This window comes from Oreochromis aureus, linkage group 8 (genome assembly GCF_013358895.1).
Source record: "Oreochromis aureus strain Israel breed Guangdong linkage group 8, ZZ_aureus, whole genome shotgun sequence".
NCBI classification, from domain to species: domain Eukaryota; kingdom Metazoa; phylum Chordata; class Actinopteri; order Cichliformes; family Cichlidae; genus Oreochromis; species Oreochromis aureus.
This window is the reverse complement of record NC_052949.1, coordinates 24,933,472-24,959,305: the sequence shown is the minus strand read 5'-3', so window position 1 is coordinate 24,959,305 and position 25,834 is coordinate 24,933,472. Positions and strand designations below refer to the sequence as shown.

Below are 25,834 nucleotides of genomic sequence, written 5' to 3'. Positions count from 1 at the left end.
ATCACCAGTTAACCTAACCTTGAATCCAAACCCATGACTGCTTGATATGATATAGGTTTGCACATGGATACCTCAACCAACCCTCCACCATCCCAAATAAAGTCAATTCAAATTAGCCACAGTGTTGCAGAGCTACGTCCACAAGAAGAGGTTTTGGTACATATCCGCTGAAAGCTAACAAAGTGTGAAATTATCACTTGAAATTAAGTTTATGGTAGCTAGCAAGGCATCACTGTTATTTTCGTTATACTTTTTGTCAATGAACCTAGTTTTTTAACCTTAATTAGAGTTATAAAAATTGATTAGTATGAACAATAGGCTCAGTAGATATTTTACTAAGTAGATTACAAATTAGTCCCATTGGTGTGCTGGGTTTGGTGGAAAATTGTGGAACTCTGTGGCGTTCAGAAGATGCATCCTAGCTGACCCCTGTGAGACCCCAGCCCTACATGAATGCTATTAAAACATATGGGATGGTTGTTCAGTACCCAAATTGCTACAAAATCATCTTTCTTTGGCATTTATTCAATGGTAGGAGAAGAGAGTAGAATACTGATGGGCAGTAGTCATTAGCTTACATCCATTGTTAATTAGTAAATGTTAGCATATTTGAGGAAAGAAAGTACTTTGTAAGTGTTACTTATGCTGGAAACTAATTCTCCAAGCTGAAATTAAAATGAAACCTGATCTGTTATATATCTAAAAGACATCCATGTCAAGTATGCTGTCTTCTTTAAGATGATGAACATGGTAAAGGTTATAGACGGTTAGCATTAGCATTGTTTCTGTGAGCGTGTGGCTGTGTTAGCATAAGCATTTATTTGCAAACCTGTACACACTCACAGGCCAGCTAGCATGACTACAGGCTGTTTGGGGAAAGCTGGCACAATGATTTACACTGATCAAGCGCTATTTGTCTCTTGGGATGTCGTTTTTGATGATTTGTTCACTGTTCTGCAACAGTTCACTATGCCTCAGGGAAACATTGGCATTGAATGTTCCCGAGCTAAAACTGTTAAGCAGTTTTCCCTGGCAAGTACACCACTTTCACCTTTGCAATGATTGCACAATAGAATCTCGCCTCTGAAGTGCAGCTGAGACAGATGTTCTGTTCTGTGCGGCAGTGCCAATTGTATCCGGGATGTAATACAACAGTTTAGGGAAAGGAGGTGGAAAATCTGATCCGCCAAGTCGTGTACACTCATTTTCCTCAACAGGTGATGACATTTCTTTCAGCATGGCGCTCTTAACCCAAATGCTAGTAAAAGTGGGCTGCAGTGTGCTATAGTTTAGTTGAATCCAACTGCTTTGTTTCCTAATTACTGTGCTTCTTTCATGAAATTTCACAAGAGTACAAGCAGCACAGATGAAACCACCACCAGTACCACTTCCCCTGTTGACAGGAACCAGGAATCCCCAGGCTAATAATTCACATCTCATCAAGATATGAATTTTTGATGCTGGTTTTGGTGGTTCAGTTGTGAGATAGTTTCAATATAGTGAAAAACAGACAAATCCGCTCAATAGACAAAAGAGAAAGGAAAAAACCATCATTGTGGCTGTTAAGTAGAATATAACAGATACCGTACAAAGAGGTAAGTACAAAATGGGAAATAGTTTTTTCATATTTAGTGAAGCAAACATTTGATTTTCCTTAAAGGAGTGCCATCTATCCATTTTTTTCTGCTTATCCAGTTCTGGCTTGTGGGAGAACTGGATCCCAGGTATCGAAGGGCGAGAGGTGGGGTACACCCTGCACTCCTATATCCAATCTAAAACCTGGAAAGAATCCACACAAGCATGGCGAGAACAAGCTGGTTCGTTCAGGCCACAGGCTGATTTCGAACCCAGAACCTTCTCCCTGTACTCAGAATTTTATTATTAATTTTACACATCAGTCACTGACTGAGAAACAGAGCAACATTGCACACTTCCCAGGTAGAAACTTGTCATCGACAAGGAGGATCTGCACTAAAGCAGCGGTCCCCAATCCGCGGGCCGCGGACCAGTACCGGTCTGTGAGTTGTGTGGTACCGGGCCGCGAGAGTTAAGGCTCGAGTGTGAAATTTATGGTTTTTGGGATTTTTATCGTTATTTTTCATTTTTATTCATCATTTTTATTGTTAACTCGGTTTCCCTGGGTCTTTTCCCATGTGTATATGAATACATTTTTTTTTGGTACCGGTACTGGTTTTATTTTGTTGTATTTATCTGCAATACCTTAAAGGCCGGTCCGTGAAAATATTGTCGGACATAAACCGGTCTGTGGTGCAAAAAAGGTTGGGGACCGCTGCCCTAAAGGATGCTCTACTTTTTCCCCCTCTTTTGCTTTAATAGGGCCACAGTTTACAAAATGAACAACATGTTGTGTTCAGTAAGAAATGAAACTAGCGATTGAGGCCATAAACTCATCAGGAGACTGTTTGGTAATTTCATAGATTGAGGGAGCATAAGGGTCATTTTTCACAGGCCTCCATAAAAAATGCACTTATTTTATCTCCCAGGAGATGCTGGCAGCATGTCCCTACCTCTCAATTAATCTTGTATAATGGCCATTCCCAGATGTTGCAGTTCACACAATTCTTCTTCTAGTTGACTTAGTGGGAGTACAGACATTTAACTTTGTTTGAAATCTGATTGCATTAGTCACAGTAGTGCATTTGTTAAAGAATCTGTATGCAAATGGTTTCTAAATTTAAGACCAGACCAGAAACAAAGATGAGCGACTGTTAAGTGGGTGTGAGGGCTTTCAGCTAGTTCACAAGTAAACATTTACACTCTGAAAAGGTCTTCTCCAGAAATATATCGCTTTCTGCAATGACTCACACGATAATTCAAATGGGATTAGGAAATAAGAAAAGCATACATTGTGCTAGACAAAATTATTATGGAGTCTAGTCTATTCGCTGTCATGTGGTTGTCTGGCTCTCGCCTTTTCTCGATTTCACACCTACAGCCAATTTAGAATCACAAATTAACCTAAATTAACCGGTCTGCGGGAGGAAAGCCGTGCAGAAGCACTCCAAAAAGAAAGATCTTTCTTGGTGAAGAGTCAAATATGTCAGAAAAAAGACAGTTCCTAGCTTTACTTTGCGATAAAGGTGACAGGTTAGCCTGCTTTTCCTGAAAGATGAGTCCATCCGTTGTCCCTGCTACGCTACATCGCATGAAATCCTTCTATTGTTCGTGAATTTGCAGACTTACAAAGTAAAACACATCGCAGCATCAGCAGTGACCTGCCTGTCCTTCCTCACCCGTGTCTTATCGCCCCATCTCAGATACAACATTCATTAACCAGGCAGAAGGCTTGCTGGAATTGGTCTGAAAACACGCACGGCTTGTGGATGTTTTTTGTAATGCTTAGTCATTCTTACTTTGCCCTTCCTTATCTTTGCATTTCTTCCTCTATCTTCACTCTGCTGGTGCGCTTTGATGAGACCGCTGAGAGGCTGAGCTGGGCGCCTGTACTGCGGGGTTTCTCTGTAGCTCAGCAGCACTGTGGTTCTGCCCTCTGCTGAGGACACACAAATGATTTTTTGCCTCCAGAGAGAAGCCTCAGCAATCCTTTTAGGTGTGCAGAAGGCGTTTATAGAACAGAAAATCAGCAGGTCCAAGATGAGATATGAGGAGGTTTAGGTTCCTTTTGCAGTACCACTCATTGCTTTCTGGTTTTTTTTTTTAGGTTTGAAACAAAAATAATGGACGAAAATTTTTTAATGACCTATGGGAGCTTAGCATTGTGTTAAAAGCTTGTAAGTGCGTTGAGCGTCTAGCCATACGTCTGAAAGCGGCCGGCCTGGGTTCAAGTCCGACCCGCAAAATAATCAGAAATAAATAATAAATAATCAGAATACAAGTTGACACTCATCTAAGTCGAGTTTGCTTTTGCAAACAGATTCGCTGTAGACGAGTTGCATTCTTCAGCATAGACAAAGACAGATTGAAACGGCAACTGTTTGCATATCTTTGCCAGTCTGAGAGTGATTGCTGTAAGTTCCTCCCACCAGGCAACGTGTCGTGTGATTGAAAGTGGTTGCCCTCTGTGGATCAGTTCATCAGCACAATTACTCACAGTTGGTTTATGAATGCAAAAAAATGCGATGAAATGGGCAACCATCAATTTTTCCTAGTCACAAGGAGGTTACGATGCTTATTTTACTCCAGTCAGACTGAGCTGTTATACAGTTCAGGATCACATGGGCTTTAATTTTAAGGTGTATAGAGCATTTCTTTATGATCTGACAGAGGACGAAATCCTGAACTAATGTTTTTACCTCATCCTTTGCAGTCTGCTTTCTCAAGAGCAGCAGGAGGTTCTCCACAGCTAATGCACCTATGAAAATTGTTTGATTTCGGCAATGGTTGTCGTTCGGTTAGATCATGCAGTAGGCTGGATGCATAAAGGGCACTTGCTTCAGGGTAATTCTCAGTTACCTGCTCTATTCACAGTTCGCTCAATAAAACATTCTAACTTAGCTCTAAGCAGCGGGCAGGTTAAAGACTGTTACATCTCCATTCCAGCTCAACTTTTGTGTTCTTGCTTACAGTTCTGCTGGGTAACACTGACAAAAAACTTGAGAGAATATTTACAAGGTTCTCTTAACCATCTGTGCCAAGTATGGCCTGAAAGCCCCCAGGTCAAAATGGGAGACGCCCCCAAGGTAGTCGAGAATAACCGAGCTAAGATCCTGTGGGACTTCCAGATAAACTGGTGGTGGCTAACCAACCGGACATAGTGGTCGTAGACAAACAGAAGAAGATGGCCGTAGTGATAGACGTAGTGATACCGAATGACGGCAACATCAGGAAGAAGGAACATGAGAAGCTGGAGAAGTACTAAGGGCTAGGAGAAAAGCTTGAGAAGATGTGGAGGGTGAAGGTAACAGTGGTCCCAGTGGTAATCGGAGCACTAGGTGCAGTGACTTCCAAGCTAGGCAACTGGCTCCAGCAGATCCCAGGAACAATATTGGAGATTTCTGTCTAGAAGAGCACAGTCCTAGGAACAGCTAAGATTCTGCGCAGGACCCTCAAGCTCCCAGGCCTCTGGTAGAGGACCCGAGCTTGAAGGATAAAGACTGCCCACAGGGTTGAGAGGGGAACTTTTAGATATATAAAATTATATAATGCTTGACTTGTATAAGTCAAGCATTTGTTTAGCAACATGAAGCTCACTTTAAATATAGAATATAGACTTCTTAAATGTGGAATCAGGCACTAATGACAAAATGTATCAGTATCTTTAGATCTTTCTGTTTCTTAGAGTGTGGTCTGTTTGCCTTGCTGTAGGCTCGATTTAGTAAAGTTACAGTCTTTTGATGTCATCCAGCAACCGACTGAAATAATACAGGGTTCTAAAAAAATATGGCAGCACAAAGCCTTGATACATAATAAGAAGCAGTTTAAAATCAATACAAAAATAGATGAGTAGATTCTTCTGGATTCTTTTTGAAATGTACACCATGGTCATAACACAGAGAACCTTTTGAAGTACACATAAAATATCAAATTGGTCTTTCTGGTGTTTAACATTAAGGTGTTATTGATTAGATCACCAAAGGAGAGCATACTGAAAATGAACAAAACAGTGGATGGTATATGAAATCAAACACAGCATTTGATTCAAGGAAGTTGAGGTCAACCCACACTCTTAACTTTCCAAGACTCTTGTGACCTCATAACAACAAGCCCACGTAACACACACACAAACACATATACACATAGACAACTGTTTAGTGTACTTTTTTCAGACGTTTCATTGTCAAGGATTTCACCAAGTCTCCTTTTTAGGGAGTTTCAGGGAGACAGAACGCTAATTTGCTTTATTAAAACCACACACCAGCCTTTAGGGATTCAGTACAAAAAACTTTCCTTGAAGTATTTTATGTTCTAGAAAGTTGTTTGACCTGATGATTATGAGGTAACTGTAGACATATTGTATTAACATGACAAAGTAACCTGTCAGGAAGGTGTGCTTGCATGAATTAGCCAAAAAATCTGAGCAGGATTGTTCTGAAACAAATATTTAGCTATTTATTTATTAGCTATACATTTAGCTATTCTACTAAATATAGGGGTTGACACGGTGACACCATCATTATCAAAATACTGAGCCACATTACACTTAAACCCATGCCACTTTTACGCTCTGATTTTGTATACTTGGGCCAATGAGCCTAAAATCACCTTTAATTCTAAGATAAAGCGGTTTGGCCCAGTACTTCTATCTTTATACCTTATACCTTAGTAAGGTTATAACTAAAAGCTACATAGTTTGTTTGGTCCTTCCATAAAAATGTTTATTGTATGGGCATCAACCTCCATTGGTTTTGGATTGCTGTGGGGACAGTCGGCAATGTTTGAAGGCGTCCAGTATAGCTGTGAGATACCCCAGGAGTTCATTTTCTGTGCAACAATCATTACTGTTGATAGCTGGTAAAAGATCAATTGCCCTCAGTTTTAGAACCAGTGGCATTAAGATTGCATTTCAGCAAATGCATTTCCTCCTTTGTTTGTACTCGTGTACTCAGAATAGAAGTTGTGGGGGGAGCGGAATTTACCAAGCATGTCCAAGTGACCTTAAAATGAATTAACACAGTGCAGTGATACTTCCTTCAAGAACAGACTTCGAGCTATGGATAAGATCTATTAGTAAAAAAATGTCCTCAAGTTAAGAACATGAAAAGCAAAGAAAAGCAATGAGCTAGTAATTCTTCAATAACAAAGATGGAGTAATTTTTGTGAAACAATTACTTTAAACAAACCCATGTTTTGAACTTGAGAGCTAGCCCTCTATTTAAGTGAACCAAACTACACACAGTGACCACACTAGCCCACAGTGGGTCAAGGAAAATTATGATACTTAACCAACAGTCATAGCCTTAAAATCTATCCCCATGGCAACAGGTAAGAAACACGAATCAATGATTTGAGTAGAGCAAATTCAGTGGATTCAATGGGCAATATTTGTATTTGCAGAGACATTCCATCTGGGACGTCTGCCCTTTTAAAATGAAGAACCACTGAGAGAATGAAAGCATGTTGTGGTGTCTGTTTTTTTTTAGCAGCACATGAATGGGTCATAACCTCAGCTGGCCCTACTTTCTAGCCATTAACCTCCAACACAATGCCACCTCTGACATGGCATGTCTATGAGAGATACTGTACAAATGAACTCTGCTGCAGATGCATGAAAGTGCTTGCAGATGCTCACAGTCACAGGGGCCGCCACTGTAAGAATATAAATGCCCCTCACCCATTCATTCATCCTCAGTCCAAAGCTCCGGTGTCTCCCTAAAAGGTGAGCCCAATAAGATCTCCTGCAAAGCTTTTTTCCTCTTCTCTCTGAACAGTTGCTCAGAGATGCAACACGGTACTGCTGCATTTAAAGAAAAAAACATGTCTCAAACAGCATATGCACTGTAAGAAAAAAAACAGTCACACTACATCAGGAATTTTCCACCTCCTGCTCACTACGACTGTGCATCTGTTGTTCACAGCTATCCTGTTGAGAAACATCACTCATGTACATGTAGAGGAAAAAGCCCTCTGCGTATGTGCATGTTTGATTGTGTGTGTGTGTGTGTGTGGTTTTGTGTGTGTGTTGTTAGTCAGTCATGCGGCCACAGTAATCTCCCTGAGTGCCGCCTGTTTCTCTGTAAGGCCTGACTCAGACAGAGATGACCTCACCACCGAATGGCAGGTTGTATGTTTTCGTGTCAGCAGGGGTTGGTTTGGTGTGAGTGTGTGTGTTTGTGTGGGTGCCTGTGAGTTTTTATATTGTTGTTGCGAAGACCTAAAAAGGAAGAGGTTTGATTCCCTTACATCAAAGTGCTGCTGCTCGAAGCTTCATCGCACTCCCGAATGATTAAAGGATGACTTGACGTTTATAAAAGTGTCACCTGCTTGTCATGGGTTAAAAGAGATGAAATGGAGGAAGATTATCGCAGATGCCAGCTAAGTCTCTCGGGGGAACTCACATCATCCCTCTGCTTGCTTCTTCCACTCCTCCAAACCCTCATCTCTGTTCTCCGCTTCCATCCAGATCTCTAAATCTCTAAACCTTTTCGCTTCAGCCTTGAAATGACAGAAATGCAGAAATGGTGTTGGGTTTTGGGGGTTTTTTTGCCTCCTTCAACCTTTCGTTCCCCTGCCTCTCATATGATTCCCTTGAGTATTACACACTGCTGTCACTGTGTGTGCATGTGTGTGTGTCTGTGGTGCGCCACGCTGAGGGCCTCTTTATTTAAGAAATAGCAGCTGCACAGAGAGTGAGATACAGAGAGAAAGACTTTTGAATGTTGCTCAGTAAGGGCACCCTCAGTACTTTCAGTTGCTTGTAGTTGTGCACATATGCAGGTTAGGATGTGCATATGTTCTGTAGCACAGTATACACACACATGCATATGCATCCATTAGCAACATCATTATCCATAAATGCCCCACTGACACACTAACGTTAGCCAATATAATCACATTTAAACTTATAAAATATATTTTGTTTTCGTTAATACTGTGCACAGACTGTATATAAACGATGGAAATAACTGGGATCCAACTAAAAAAATGTTCATGGACTTGTTACTCACATGTTTGTCTCAATAAGCTCGCCCTGCTTGACTGTTTACTTACAATACAATACAATAACTGTACAGTAACTGGCTTGATGGAAGAGGACTACGGTGGTCCTGAGAGGTCAAATTGATTGCAACTTAAGCAGCAAATAGAAAAATGCTGCCAGAGCACACAAATCACAACAGAAATAGAAAAAATAATGGCACAGACCAAGTAACAGAAACCAAAACATGTGAAGGATTTCCCTGAGACACGCTTATAGTGGTCTTAGTGCTATGGTCAGGCCCATCCATCCATTTGCTTCTGCTTATCCTTTTTTTTCAGGGTTGTGGGGGGGGTGCTGGAACCTATCCCAGCTGTCATAGGGCGAGAGGCGGGGTACACCCTGGACAGGTCGCCAGTCTGTTGCAGGGCTAACACACAGAGACAGAAAACCATTCGCACTCACAACAATAGGCAATTTAGATTGGTCATTTAAACCATCCCCACTAATTGCATGTCTTTGGACTGTGGGAGGAAGCCGGAGTACCTGGGGAGAACATGCAAACTCCACAGAGAAAGACCCCGGCCTGATGCTGGAATTGAACTTTCTTTTCGTAAATGATGCTTCCTTTACTTCCCATCCCTTACCTATTCTCCCTTAGTTATTGTCAGTAATCAGCCCAAAAGTTGAGATATTTCAGTATTCAGTGAAAAAAAACAAACACCGAATGCACACTGCCATGTCTACAGCTAAAAATACCAAACTTTCAGCTGAGAAACTGGAACAAGAAAGAAGATCACTTCCAAGTAACTAACTGTGGCTGCCAGGATTGCTTGTCATTTAGTCTTACCAGTCAGCTAACTTGAATTGTGATTCTTTGCATTTGCTATCCACCAATCAGCCCATCTGTGGTATTCACATTTCTCATACTCATATTCTAACATTCAGTTTCTCACTTTGCTCTGTCTTCCTCTTTCCGTCGCACATCACGCCTCTTGACTTTGAACACTTCATCAGCATGGGCAGAATCAGCCTGTGTGTGATACAGTGACTCACATGCACCCTGGCTGACCACCCACAGATGCTGCTGCTGCTGCTGCTGTTGTGTTGCGTTGGAGAGAGAGTTTTGCACATTTTCCCAGAGTCTTTATGTGTGTGCATTTGTGTGTCTGATGCAACTAGCCCGGTAACTAAGGTCTGATCAGATCTCAGGTGGTCTGCTTCCTGTCAGTAGGCTAAATAGGATTTCCCCAAAATCATATTTTGCGGCCCTGCTCTCCTTTATGAGCAGGAGCACACTCAGCCACAGTCTGATGTAATATTCGCTTCATTTACTTTGCCTCTGTAACCCCTTAACAGTGCTGGCATCAGCACCTTCAGTATTTATAGTCTGAACCTTGAGCTGCTGTTCTTTTTGTTAAAGCATCTTCATAACAAGACTTTTGCATCCCTCCCTTTTTGTTTATCCCGTATCTTTCTCTCTCTATCACGCTCCTGTCCTGCTTTCACCAATTTCATTTCCTCCTTTTCCCTCGCTCTCTCTCTCCCTTTTACCTTCGTCATTTCTCTAATTCTCTCCCCCCTGGCTCTCCCTCCTTCCCTTTCTCTGTCTCTCCTGCAGAACCAGACTGGGCGTCGCTGACTTTGGGTGTGTTTGTTTGCCAGGCCTGCTCGCTCCTTCACCGGAGCATCCCACACATCAGCCGGGTCAAGTCTGTCCAGGACACATGGGATGCCAGTGAGGTGGAGGTAGGGTGGGAATGTCAAAAATCTCCACGTCCCTTTAATCTCAGTCCACTTGCTGACATTTGATATTTGACTCGTATCATTTTTCCCACCTTATTCCAACAATAAAATGAATGTGAGACAAGTGTTCCACAGCATTGAATTCCTACACTCCTACATTTTGTGTGGAGAGAAAGAGATGGAGGACTAACGCTGCTGTTTTGCTAGCATACTGCTCGCACTACGCCTCCACAGCGTCAGATGGTTTGGGGTCACAGGCAAGCGACAACTATGGATTTTCTCAAGAGAATACAGGAGGAGGTGTAGTCTGATCAGGTGTAACACACGGTGTTTAACAAGACAGCATCAAATATTTTTTTAAAATATGGCAATAAAACCAACATGGAGATGCTATTACATTACTGTGATGATAATGTCGTGAACAGAGCTTTAATTTAACATCCACCTCCTCTGTTGTGCAGGAGGCACAGGGTCTTGCACAGGTGCACAAACTGTTTGCATACTGAAGCAACATTAACATCCGGCTCTAGGTGCTTTATACTGTAGGAGCCTCTAATAATACAAAGAAAATACAAAGAAAATCCCAACAATCAGACGACAACCTATGACGAAGCACTTGGCGATAGTGAGAAGGAAAAACTCCCTTTTAACAGGAATAAACCAGGCTCAGGTAGGGGAGTAGAGCCAGAGATTAATAGTAACTATTGATTAATTGCAGAGTGGTGTATAAACACAGAGTGGAAAGAGGTTAGTGAAGAAGAAACACTCAGTGCATCATGGGAAGCCCCTCAGCAGTCTAGACATATTGCAGTATAACTAAGGGATGGTCAGTATAACTAAGGGATGGTCAGTGTCTCTAAAAGTAGAGAAGGTGTCTGTCTCCCAAATACAACCTGGGGGGTCGGGGGGTCTGAAAGCTGAAGGCTCTGCCTCCCATTCTGCTTTTAAATAACCGAGGAACCACAAGTAAGCCCGCAGTCTGAGTCTGATTTGTCAGTTGGATGTGGAGAAAGGTATCAGCTAAGCCATCAGCTGATGTGGGCAGACAGTGAGATCACCTAATATTCTGGGATTGCTAAACAACTAGCCTGTCCTCTGTCTGAAGGTAGCTAAATCTGTCTGCCTGCAACTTTGGAACTCGAGACTAGAGATTTAAACATTAATTGATTTTTAATATTTTACAAACCTGTTGGAAAAAGCCATCCAGTGTCAATACAAAGGAGAATGCAAAGGAAATCATTGTATTATTATTAATATAGTTTGTGAACTAAAATTATTTTAAAAATCAGTTTTACAATCTCTTTGGTTAGACAGAAATGGACAAAATTTTAGATGTGGATTGCTATGAAATTAGCTAAAGCTGATGTAAAATATTTTTGAGTCTGGTGCAACTGCAGAATAATATACAAATGAAACACTAGAATGTATCATACGTACGAGTATTAGTTGTGAGAAAATTGCTTTTAAAACCTATGAAAGCAACAACCGCAAACCATGGTCAAGTTGTAAAGTGAGCCACTCAGTTTAGTCGACTAGCTAATAAGGTGGCAGTATGTTTTTTTCATCACCATTATTCAAGCCAGCTACAGCTGAAATATTGCATAAACATAAGCTTTCATGCAATCTAAATCTATGCCTTATATTATTATTCATGTTTGTACAGTTGTCAAGAAAGTGGAAAATAGCCATAGAGACCAAAATTATTTTTGTAGCAGGCTGTGCTTTTAAAATCTATGGTGACTTACTCAGTTTTGGAACTAATGACCATTTGGGGAACTTTAGATTTTCACACATGTGGCTTGGCTTCATGTTTTAGCACCGGAGATGGTTTTTTATTAGCAACTTGTAGCATCATAACTAAAGTGGTGGTGTTAACAGTTGTAGCAAACAGTCCCTTTTGTTAGGATTGTTTTTTGAGTTGCTCTTGCACTTGTTTTAGTAAAATGGCTTCTAGTTTTACATTTTGTGTGGTCTGAAATGTGTCATTCCCAAACTTGCACATACCTTTGAAGTCCACTAGTTAACATCAGGACAATTGCAAAAGCAAGGGAAAAAAGACTATTCGCCAGATGGTTGCGAGTGTTTGCTGGAGGCTAATGGCAGTTGCTGGGAGAATGATTGCTAAAGCCCCTGTCACGTGACCTACAGACCAATCAGTGACCCCCCAAGCCACATGTCACTTGGCAACAATGTGTACTCCTCAACCAGTTAGCAAACCCCCCCCTTGCGTTTGCTTTGGTCGCTAGCTTATTGCTAAATCGACCATTTGCTTTCAAATTAAAAGTTGTGCCTTTTGAAACATATTGGCCACTGCTGAGGTACAACTTTTACTTTGACAACAAACTTTCATTTCCAGTTTGTGTCACACTTTTTCAAGTCGTATTATTGCTTGGCTAGTAGGAAATATTAGTGCTGGCAACCAAAGCATGCACTAGGATATTTTTGGCAACTGATTTCAGCTGACAGGAGCCAGCAACCTCCAGAAACTACTGCCAACCAGTGGGGGAATACATGATGTATCACTGGAGGTGACACAACCAGTGACTGTGTCAATTCTGCATGACGTCACATGAGGAACCTGAATAGAAATCTATGGGAAAGCAGCTTTCTGTCTTGACTTCTGTAAAAACTTTCTTTATGAATTTATGGGCTCAGTCGCTTTTGGGTCATACTGTGTTTCAAAAAGGGATATTATCCATGGTATACTCATTATTTAGCAACATGGAAAGGCAAGTCATTACCCAGTGAGCAAGCAGTTTCACAATCAGACTTGCTCTTTTTTTTAAAACCAAGATGGCGGCGGTGCAAACGTTAATCTTGCTGCTTCAAAACAGGACTTCACAAATCCATGAATGGTCACAGTAGTCCACTTTTTATGCTGCCTATGGGTAACTTCAAGCCAAACAGTTTATTAAATGTTTATATTCTGTTATGAGTCGATTGAAATAACTGCCAGAATTCTTAATTCTTCACAAATATGTGCAAATCCCAATATAAGCGTGCATATTTGATATGTGACTGTACCAAATACATTCAGACAAAAACCATGGTAACTGAAGCTTAAGCATCACTATTGTTTCTATGGAAACAACCCAGTCAATGGACATGTGATATGGACTTAGTAATATGACAGAATTAAAAAAAATGATGAGGAGAGATGCCATTTAAAGGAAAAGTGGTGGGTTTTTGAAACCCAGTGCATCTGTTGACACATTCATTATATTTCTAGATTAGCCATAGTGTTTTTCTTCAGCGTAGAACAAAAGGCTGCATGATCAGAGTCAGAGTCTCATGTGGCTTGATACAGCCAGTATTGATCTTCCAATAATACTTAGATTTGCTGTGATGCCTGTGCCCTGATATGTGAATTCTAACCAGCTCCATAATTCTGACCTTCAGCCTAACTCTGACTTCGCAGTGGAAGGAGAATATCTCACCACAAGGATCAATAAGAATCATTAGTAAAATAATAGTTTACTCTTTTCCCTTGTGTGCCTTGTGATCATGTCAGAATACATCTTCAAGGCATCCTATTACCTCCCCTGCAAATGTGTAAACACAGAATGCATATTTGGACTTCTGTACTCTGCTGGGGATAAATAAAGTTGTCCGTGAATGAAACAATGTTGGCGCTCAAAGACTGTCAGTCTGTGACAAAAAGGGACTCAGGGGGCGGTGATGTGAGTCACCAGGAAGGTTGAAGATGTGGGAGGACAGTAATTGGGATGTTATGGGGATTCGACTTAAGGGGTGAACAGTGGGGGTGTTAGCAAGGAAAATGGAAGAAGAATACACAGGAAGGACAGAGCATTTGGATAAAACCAGGATAAAAGCACATTTATTGGCGGATGGGGGATGCATTTGATTGAGGTACGGGAATACACGAGGGCTTTGTGACGTCCGTTTGGGTTAATATAATTGGGAGTGTTTTAGGATGATTTTGAGATCACTGTTGAGACCTCTGGAGCTCTGTTTTGGTCCCATACCAATAAAATGTCAGTAATCGGAGGAGCCACAGCAGTATTCACTTTATTAACTGAACATGGCTTATATTGGGATCAGTGGAAATGCGTCAGTGGTTGTGTTCAGCTAGGTGCCACAAATCCCCCTGCAAGGATATTACTTCATTTTGTTTTAGAATTGTAATACCACATTACGCTCTATTTACACCATGTACTAATGTTTAATCTATATCTGGACACATTATCTTACCCTTGCTTTTAATGGCGCAACGGAGCAGGCTCAAAAATATAACACAAGACACCACATAATACAGCAGAATCTCATATTTAATTAAAGGCTGGTCATACACTGACAGGGCAAACAATCCAGGCGAAGACCAGGAAAAAGAAAAAGTCCAGAAAAGAGTCCCGAAGGGTAACAATGAGGATATGAACAAGAAGCACAAGGAATACAACTCTAGGAAGAGAATATGAGGAATATAGCTAGGAAACTGTCTAGAAAGCTTAACTTCCAAGACAATCTGGCATGTTACAGAGAGACAAAGAAGTATATATACTAAAGGAGTATGTAACTGGTGAAAACTGCTGTGAAAAAAGAACATAGTAACTAGATACATACATCACTAAAATGAGAAAATAAAATGGGAAGTGGCACAACAGAAACCCAAAACCATGACTCAAATATTGCATCTAAATGCAAATAAGTGAGGGGGCAGGCAAGCAGGATCAAGGGAAGCAGTCCTCCTTCGTGGGCTTTTGTCATTACTGGTACTAACTGGGGTCTCATAAGTTACCAGGATGAAGTCGAGCTGGAGCTTTCACCTTGCTTTGTGTGGCTGATTTAATCTCAGTTACACTTTATGCATTATGTACGTTCTTTTTTTTATCCTTGCCCACACTACACTGCACGCTGCTGCATATTTATCAGTATATAAATTGAATCAGGTTTGCTATTTAGATGGATATGTATGTGCTTAAGCAGTTGGATATATAATAAATTAGATTGTAGATAATGAGAAGTCATTCAGTCTCACGTGCTATTGCAGTGTAAACCATGTTATCATGAAGATCGGGTTTAGCAGTAACTGAAGGTCATACTCCGCAGAAGCTTGAGACAGTTGCGAGTGAGTTTTTTTTCAGCCGTCTGGTGGAGTTAAAAATTCACATGAAGGAAAGGCACACAGTGAAATGGATGTGGTACAGAGGTGATTATACAAAATGACGGGAACAGCTGATTCAACATTGATTGATTTCATGTTCATTCAAGGTGCCAAATTCATCATTCGTCACATGAGATGAATTTCAGTGGCTTTCTTTAGAAATCCTCTTCTATTTGACCTTCACAATAAAATGCCACAGTGCTGCATCATTCCCCAAAGTTCCTTAAAGGATAAGAAGAAGCGTACTGAGGGATTGTGCCAGCTGGATTGAGCTAAGGGATTATCCTAGGATGAAATGTACGATGGAGGGAACAAGGGCAGGAGGAAGATGTGTCCCAATGCAGTGTGGCCATTTCCACCCTTAATCCCATAAGAAAGCCAGGGCCTTATTGTCAAGTGAACAAGTTCTAACATACTTAAGGTTTTCTGCCATAAAGCAATGGCTTTATGTGTTTAATCTAATTTAAAGTCAAATGTGAATTTTTTCTTTCTGTTATTATTGTTAATGATAGTAATGGTGTTAAAAACCAATATTACTGCTATTGCTATTACTATTACTATAAATATAATAAACTTAATGCAGGTATAGCAAAATTATGGTTCATTAAAAACTGGGTAGATAAAATTTATCTGGTTTTCCATTTAACCTTGATATCTGAAATGCAGTATTAAATATTGAGCTGCGGACAGTGTTTTGATGACTAGGTTTTTCTTTCTGTTTTCCTTTCAGTTAATGGCTGCAATGGGAAACGGTGCAGCCAAGGCCAAATATGAGCAGAAGGTTCCGGCTTTCTACTATAGACCAACACACACTGACTGCAAGTAAGTACACCTTTTAAATTAATCTCAAAACACAAACACTAGAAACACAGCCTTCTAATTTTAATAGTTGCACAAGCAGTTTATGTTTAATGTTAAATTAGCTTATTCTTTTCTTGTTAGCTAGCGGGTGACTGTGTGCTAGGAGTGAGTGAGCTGATGTTAGGCCCTTTCCTGTCAAAGGAACTTGTTTTTTTCTGTGTGTCAAGACAGCAGGAACCTCTATTTAGGACATTTCTTAGGTCTGTTTTGGTTTGTAGAAAAAAGTATCTGTTCTGGGCTAGGTGGAGGCACAGGCTACAGCCCTAAAAACTACTAGACAAGGTTGATTAGCTAAACCCAGAGAAGACAACAGAAACAACTGCCATTTCTGTCCTCTTGATAACTACCAATCTTATCTCTGTTGTCATTTAGTTAGCCTACGTGGCAAAACCAAACCCATCTTGTTTCCCTCTATGCTTCCTATAGTGTAAAGTCTGCTTTTGTACACTTTCAGAGTTGAATACAGAATAATGTGTAATGAAAAGGTTGGGATTGTTGGGAACTCTACTTAATTATTATATTAGCTTTTCAAGTATTACATTCTTTCTTAAAGACCTAATGAAGGTAGAGTCCTCCAATAAACTCTCAATAAAAATGGCACCAGGCTTTCTTAAACATATGTGTGCGCATGAAGGTGTGTGGGGCAACATTTATTTAGCTGTTTCTGAATAAAATCTTCAATATGACTGCAAATGTTTTGGCTATAGTTCTTTCTTTAGAACTATCAGAGATTTGGGGAGTGCTGTACTTGGTTGCTCTGGAAAAACATGAGCTAGCTAGCTGATGGCTAAGGTTGCATGAATGTGTTTTACCATGAAAGAGAAAATCACACATATTTTACTATAGGAAAAGCAAGGTTAAAACCAGCTCAATAGGACGGCATTATTGTTAGTGAATTAGTGCTTTCTGTACTTAAAGAAATCGCAATGGCTGCTGTGAAAAAAGCAGAAGCAACAGCACCAGCTGGTATGTGCATGTAATACACACAGAGCTAAATGTGCTGTTATACCTATTAGCTAGGCGCTAAGGCTGGCCACCGTTTGGTGCTGGACAGCTAATTGCAGTGTACAGGGTGGGCCATTTATATGGATACACCGTAATAAAATGGGAATGGTTGGTGATATTAAAGTCCTGTTTGTGGCACATTAGTATATGTGAGGGGGCAAACTCCTCAAGATGGTTGGTGACCGTGGTGGCCATTTAGAAGTCGGCCATCTTGGATACAACTTTTGTTTTTTCAGTAGGAAGAGGGCCATGTGACACATCAAACTCATTGGTAATGTCACAAGAAAAACAATGGTGTGCTTGGTTTCAATGTAACTTTATTCTTTCATGAGTTATTTACAAGTTTCTGACCACTTATAAAATGTGTTCAATGTGCTGCCCATTGTGTTGGATTGTCAATGCAACCCTCTTTTCCCACTCTTCACACACTGATAGCAACACCGCAGGAGAAATGCCAGCACAGGCATCCAGTATCCGTAGTTTCAGGTGCTGCACATCTCGTATCTTCACACCATAGACAATTGCCTTCAGATGACCCCAAAGATAAAAGTCTAAGGGGGTCAGATCGGGAGACCTTGGGGGCCATTCAACTGGCCCACGACGACCAATCCACTTTCCAGGAAACTCTGCAAATTCTGTGCGCCGATCTGGGTCATCCTCGTTGAGATGCTGCAATGATACTGGATATTTTTTATATTTTATTAACCCCATAGGAAGTTACTCCTCTGCATTCAACCCATTCACTCAGTGAAACAGTGGGCAGTTACCAATCCAGGACCCGGGAAGCAGTGTGTAGAAACGGTACCTTGCCCAGGGGTACCTCAGGGTAGCCGTTTGGTGGATTTGAACCCCCAACCTTTCAATCATGGGGCAAACACTCTATCTACTGAGCTAACTCTGCCCTATTCCTGCTGGATAGACCGATAGTTCACAAGTTTTAAGAACATTCATAACAGCGACTTGGGTTTAGGCCAATTCATTCATTATGACTATACTTACTTATGTGATTGTGTTCATTTGTGGTGCAAAGTTTTCTGATAGTAGCTGGGATGTGCATGTAATACACACAGAGCTAAACGTGCTGCTATACCTATTAGCTAGGCGCTAACGTTGGCCACCGTTTGGTGCTGGACAGCTAATTGCAGTGTACTTTTATAGCATTTGAGCTAAAAAGAAGCTGCATGTTTGTTCAGGAAACAGCTGTAGATTGTGTATCATGTGTTATATCACGTGTTAATCACAGTGATCAGGAAGCATCACTCTTATTCTCTTATTTTTTGTGTGTATGAAAGACCATGAAAAGCAGTGTGGTTTTGTTTGTATTATTATTTTTACTGTAAATCTGCAGGGGTTTTATTCAGCATTTTTGAATATTCTGGAGGCTGTTATGTAGTACACACTGTGCCAGCATGTGCTTTGAATCAGCCTCAAATAATACTTGAGGTAGCAAGGCTTTCTTTTCTTGGCATTTTAGGAGTGTTGTTCCATTTGTCTCCCTGTCTTCCAGTAAATTTAATGAAAAGAGACAACCAAAGAGAATCCAAAAGACTGACAGAAAGCCTAGAACTAGAAGTGAGAGAAATACCCTTCTCAGTATCAGCTGTCTGTTTGTGCTCTCATGTTCTGCTCCCCTGAGAATCACAGGGTTTAGTGTTTAAGACCCAGTGTCATCATTGGGTGTCGTTTGAAGAAAAATTTGCAAGAATGTTTACCTCTAAATGTTGATAGAATGGTTAATTTATTTCCTCTGTGCAGAAAAAGAGATGGCGTGAGCCGTTTAGAGCATGCTGGGGAGAGGCAGAGAAGGAAACAGGATGAGAGAGATTGTTGGCATGGCGATGAGCTGCCTTTTTGTTTGTTTTGTTTGTTTTTTAGCAGTGAGGAGGAAGAAAGTTTAAAAATGAGATTGCCACCTTTACATTAGGCTTTGGTACAAGGCTGTGATCAGGTTGCTTTGAGTTGCATTGCAATAGATATCTATGAGTGTTATATGACTAGATGCTTAATGGATATTCCATTATTCTGTTTTATTGAGGATTAAGTAACAAATCTAAAGATGCAGCAGGGATGAATTAAGAAGTTTAAAAAGTGTTGCCATGGCCATTGTAAAACTAAGGAAGAGGTTTATAAAAAAATAACGTGTAAAGCACATTCTTGTAAAGCTACATGTCATACCCTCCTCCTATTCCGTGATATACTTCTATTTCTGTAGGCATTTTATGAAAGATGATGATATTTGTGACTTTTTTTTGATATGGCTTAGATTACTGAACAATTCAAGCTATTTCATTTTGACGGGAGACTTCAGAATAAAGACTGAAGCTGTCCTGAAGTTTCTTCTTCCTCCTTAGGTTGTCAGCAGAATTACAGTGGCCATAAAAAGCCACTTAACTATATCTTATAATCAATTTGATGAGTTATGATCAGTTTTTGTTTTGTCAGTAAAGCATAGAAACTGGTAAGCAACCATTTGTCAACCTCTGGTTAGTAGGGGAAAATGTGTATTCCCAATCTGGTTGGCAAGTGGTTGTGGGAAGTTGCTTGCTTTTGCTTGGGTGAAGTAGGTCCCAAAGAAGGTGCAGAGACAAAAACCTTTGTGTTGCTTTGGTTGTGCCTTACCACTAACATGCACACATTTCTAAAAGCTCAATTTTTGTTCTGAAGGCAAATGCTCTTATTTTTACAATCTCTTGGTAGGCAGTTTGCAAGTGGTTGCAGACCAATCGTCATCATCTATTCAAACTATAGTCAGCTGTGGTAATCAACTAATGACCAAAGAAATCACAAAAGGTTTTTGATGCTGCACCAGATACCTCTTAATGACCACTTTCTCCTAGTGACAGCAAACAGCTTCCCACAACCACTTGCCAATCAATTGGGGAATAGAGATTTTTCCATAGCGACAGGTGGTGGAGTCACTGGATGGTCTTTAGTTCTATGTGACCTCCAGCAACCACTCACATCTGGTCAGGGAATACTCACTTTTCTCTAGTGACCGGTGCTTTCAATGGGGTCACTAACCAGTCTTTTAGCTTGCATGTCTGTGACCTTAGCTTCACTTAGTTCAGAAGGGTCTTAAATGTTTCATCACAGTATTCCACTATTTTAATCTCCTCTGTGTGTTGGGAAAGTGTACAGGTGACTGCATGGTTAAGTCAGAAAATTCAAGTTGGAAGCCAGGAGTAATGCATTTGACATTTGTGAACTGCCAGGAGAACAAGTAAGAGAAGACCTTTGCCAGCTTGCTTGTTAGACAATAAGAAGATGCAAGTTTAAACACAAATGGCTTCAGAGTAGCAGTTTATCTTAGAGGTGAAAGCTAGTGACTGAAAAGTGAAGAATAAAACCATGCCAAGGTCTTTAGAACTGGGGACAATAGGGTGTCGCTGTTCCTTTGTAATTTCCCTCTATATATTCTGGCTTTGTCCCGCAGACTGAAGACGTGTTGATTAGGTTAAGTAGTGATTCTAAATTGGCCATAGCTGTGAATGTGAGAGTGAGCCTGTATGCCTCTCTGTGTGAATCTGAGTCCACAATGAAAGCGATTCACAGTGACATGGTGATCAGAAATAGAAGAAAGTCAATCACATTCAGTGACTTTACGTGACTATATGTGAAATAACTGTTGGCGGTTGGCGGACCTGATATAAACCGTTCTCTGCTTGAAGCAACTACCAGTGAAAGCACACAAAGCCAATGATTGACATATGACCTGGCAGTAAATACAAGAGTTACCTAGACAACTGGAGCCTGGAATGTCCAGAAGTGACCAGCTGTAGGCTTCAAAGTGATTCACAATGAGCTAATCGTTTCCAGTGTGGATGCAGCTTTCACCTTATGTTGTAATGGTGATGTGTACACCACTGCAACCTTGAACTGCATAAGCAGTTGAGCCCAACCAAAACAGACTTTTTAAAACCAATACTGTTTTTGTTTTTTTTGATCTTATTAATCCCATAGGAAGTTACTCCTCTGCATTTAACTCATTCACTCAGTGAAACAGTGGGCAGTCACCAATCCAGGACCCGGGAAGCAGTGTGTAGAGACAGTACCTTGCTCAGGGGTACCTCAGGGTAGCCGTTCGGTGGATTTGAACCCCCAACCTTTCAATCACAGGGCAAACACTCTACCTACTGAGCTAACTCTGCCTTATTTCCTGTTGGATAGACCGATAGTTTTTCTTCTTTCAGACAAACAAAGTACAAACAGATTTCCCGAACATTTGTTATATGTTGTAATTTATTTACTTCTTTATGCATATTTACTCATTTATGAAGTTGCAGCGAGCCCTCTGCTGGACAAACTTTGGAACATCAACACTCATAACATTTTTGAAGGGTGTTTCTTCTGCCTCTTCCTTGCTTTTTAAATGCCACTGCAGATATATTGACAGATACCTAATATTGGGTCTAGTAAGGGGTTGAATTAATCTATGGATGTGAATGGATGTATGTTTCCACCTTAGGTTTGTCTTAATTTCTTATAAATCTCAAATACATCTTGTTTATACCTAAAATAGTATAAAAAACAAACCCTGATAATACTACAGCTTATTGTTGAGACTTTGCAGAGTTGCGTTTTTGTTTTTTTCCATAAAAACTTCAAGTCTTCAAGTTTGGCAAGAATATCCATTTCGAGGTGTGAAGTAATTTGATTTTGGCAGTCAAGGGTCAAGGTCACTGTATTTAAATATGTCTGTCTTCATTTCTTGGAGGTCATGCTGTAGGCAAAGTAAGACTCCTGAGCAGTAAAAAGTAACAGTGTGTATGTCTAACTGACAAAGAAAGAAATCATTTCAAGTGTGTGTACATCAGGGCAATTGATGATGAGTGTGCAATTCACATAAAAGCTAACTGTGTGTTTTCATCGTTTCTCCAGACTGCTGAGAGAGCAGTGGATCAGAGCCAAGTACGAAAGGAACGAGTTTGAATTTATCGAGAAGCAAGAGCCATACTCTGCAGGTACGTGCATACTGATAAGGAAGGCTTTGTATAAAAGTCCTCATCAATCTATATGTTCCTACACATCACTCTAACTGCTGGCTTTTTTCCCTTTTCTTTGCCTGTGAAAGATGAAGACACTTGCAGTATTCCAAAGTCAGAAACAGAAACTGAAGAACTGGTTTCAGTTCAAATCTTTTGACCTGGTGATGACCGAAAACAAGAGCAAAATAAGACAGCATCAGGCAGGACTGAATAATTAATAATCGCCTACGCACTGCAATGGCTTTATCCCAGCAATGTAAGAAACAGTGTTAGAGGAGCAGTTTGACTTTTTAGGAAATTGCACACTTGCTTAGAGTTAGATAAAAGGATTGACGCGGCTCATGTGTGCACGGTAAATATGAAGCCACTGCTGAGAGACCCCTAAAGCCCACTAATCAGCACATCCTGTTTGTTTAATCTGCATGTCCACTGGTTGCCTGGAAACCTCACAGAGATGGCGAGACTCAAAGATGAAAAAGCCTATTTCCAAAATCAAAATATTCCTTCAACACGTCTTTCAAAAAAATATTTAAATGTCACGTCATGTTTATGAGTTAAAAACAGCTCATCCCTGTTGGGGAGGAGGTCTTCAGATAATGTCCGACTGCTCAACTGTCTGTTCATATCCATCCACTACAACAGTAGAAAGACTGGGAAATAGTACTCGGGAACAGACAAAGACTGTATGTAAACGATGCATGTACCATAATCATTATGATACTGCTTGTGGTTTCTGGAGCGCAAGCTGCATTCATAAACTGGATGGGTTCAATGCACAGACGTTCAACTCATTTCAATTCAATTTTATTTATATAGCGCCAAATCTGAAAAATAGTCACCTCAAGGCGCTTTATATTGTGATGTAGGCCCTACAATAATTGCATGCCTGATAATTAGTGCTTAGTATCAGACCAGTATAACCATAATTTACTCATCAAAGCTGGAACAAACTCCTTGGACAGCCTGCCTGTCACAGTAAGCCATATTATTTATCAGTCCATCCATCCATCCAAAGAAGCTCACACCATACAGCTGTTATGAAGATGGATGATAGCTGTAAAGCTAAACTTATCTGTTGGCTGGCCGATATTATTGCTTGTATCAGTTATTTGCTGATATAGCTATGTTTATAAAAGCCACTAAGTGAACATTTAAATGTAAAGAGGAGAGAGAGAAACACCCTTCAGCCATGTTATGGCGGATGACGTTGCATAGTTTGTCCATCAGAGGGCGCAACGTAACTTTCCTGCTGGTGAACATGTGTTTGAAACAACACAAACACAACAATCAGCTGATCCAAGCATAGTCAGGCAGAGCGTAAAGGAGTAAATAAATAGCTACACGTAACAAATGTTAAGAAAATATGTTTATATTTCATTTGTCTAAAAGACAAAAAAATATCGGCTGACTTGTTGCAATGTCATTTTTTTAAATCATCAAATATCGGTATTTGTCTTAAAAATCGTATATTATACTATATATTATATATTATCCTTTATTGCTTTTATTATACTTTAATTAACTATAGAAAAAAAAGCTATTTGTAAGAGGCTGTAAATATTTGAATTTCATTATTTTGTAGTCAGCCTCAAGTGGCCATTTAGAGGAACTGCAGTTTTTGGTAATTCTGCACAAGCAGCATTTTTCACCCACAGATGTTGGCGCATGGATACAAAACTTTCATGTGAACTCTGACTTGGTTGGGGAGGGGGTTAAAGCACTTTGTGTGTTACCTGTAATTTACTTCACATTTAAATGTATATAGCCACTTTTAGGCTTTTTGTAGCAGTAAATGTGCTCGCTCAAGCTAGAACTACATAAGATGAACAGATCTATGCTCAAGCAAGCATACCTCAAAAAAGAAACAACAAAGTGGCCGGTCTGCTGTGGTTCCAGGCTTGCATTGTTTACTCTTCAGTAAGCAAAACCTTGAAAAACTCCTTGGGTAAACATTTCCCCGTGGATGCCAGTAGCACAAATTCAATTACCCTGAAAAATCCATTGACGACTCTCAGACATTCATTTTCATCCTTCTCCTCCTAAGTGGTTGTGGTATATGTTTGCGGTTAAAAGCATATTCGTGCAATGACATTGTAATTGTCACTGCTGGTGAATGGAACTGCCATTAAAAGGAGTATGCTTGCTTGTGTGTGTTTGTGTGTGTGTGTATGGAGGCTGAGAGTGGAGTACTAGTATACATTTCACATCTTGATTAAGATGGTGCTTTCTGATTGGCTTGCAGTGACCTCACCCGTTTATTGTTACGGCGAGGAACCACACACTCAAACGCAAATACACACACACACACACAACAGAGTGTAATGATATGAGTCATTCTGTCATCTCTATTCGTGCCTTTGTGGTAACGTCATCACTCATTGTGAGGTGCATGTACATATACATGTATCTGTGAGTGTGTGTGTGTTTGAGATTGACTATATGCAGTAACCTGGAATGCACAGTGACCAACATTGATCTAATATGCAAAGAAGAGGAGGAGAAAAAAAAAGGTCAGAGAAGGAGGCGAGGGTGGGGACAAGGAGAGCTATTGATTGATGAGGTAATGCCAGTGTAGGTGGATGTTTAATGCCGGAAAGTCACAGACAGCAAGACATACATACGCATGCACACACACACACATATACATGCATATATGGAGCAGAATGAGTGCAGAAGATGAATAGATAGAAGACAGGTAATCAATGGCTGTTAATAAAAAGAACAGAAAAGACAGCAGTAAAGTAAAGAAATGTGAGTGAATATGAAAATGACTCTTTAAGCTTTTTAACTGTAAAGCTGCAGTTCACAATTTTATGTAAGCTTATTTTTTATATTAGCAGTGGTATTTGCCTTTTGTCTATGTCATAAAACTGTGTTGTAAGAGTTATCGCTGACCTCTGCTTTTCAGTTTATTTTACCAGCAGCCGTCATCTTTTTGTTTATTTTTTTCGGTTGTGATGAACCATGTTTGGTTTTATTTATAGGTGACATTCATGCTTCCACTCAAAAAAAATGCTGGCAAATAAAACTAAACTGTGTATGTGAAAATTGTTTCATTTTAAAAAACATTGTTATCCAGAAACGCTACCACTGCGGTGATATTGAGGTCTTTGAGTTACCCACTGAAACCTTTCCTGGAAATGGAGAAGCTTTTGACATAATGCGGTGTTTTCATTGGCCTCTTCATAGCTTAACAAATAAACTACCTGCATGATTAAATAGTCCTGTAGGTGCAGGTGAAACAGTCCTCATACAGATGGGGACAGAATTCGACTGCAGTTGTTACTTGTAGTTCTCAACGAGCCCATTCCTCTTCGGTGAATCTCTCGACTTCCTCCAAAGGTGGTGGTCTTCCAGGATGCACCTTACCATGTTGGAAGATCCAGACCCAGTTTTTCTGCTTACTGCTTGAGGTTTTCTTACAAAATCATCACATATCCTTCTTTCTTTATAATTCCTTCAACCTTGACGAGATCCCCAGTTCTAGACACACTGAAGAATCCCACAGCACAATACTCCCACCACTGCTGTGGGGGATGTGTTCTTTAGGCTGTACACCTC

The 25,834-nt window shown here is 40.4% G+C and overlaps 1 protein-coding gene across 3 annotated transcripts in view; it reads left to right on the top strand.

Annotated features, from left to right (window-relative positions):
• LOC116330258 (arf-GAP with dual PH domain-containing protein 1) overlaps positions 1–25,834 on the top strand; it is a 38,062-nt gene that overhangs the window by 1,753 nt on the left and 10,475 nt on the right. For 2 of the 3 annotated variants that reach the window (XM_039616055.1, XM_031752519.2), the window contains exons 2-4: positions 10,176–10,303; positions 16,153–16,244; positions 22,167–22,249. In XM_039616055.1, the coding sequence (XP_039471989.1) occupies positions 10,176–10,303; positions 16,153–16,244; positions 22,167–22,249 (303 nt within the window). The remainder of the gene's footprint in view (positions 1–10,175; positions 10,304–16,152; positions 16,245–22,166; positions 22,250–25,834) is intronic. The other variant, XM_039616056.1, reaches the window with a different exon arrangement.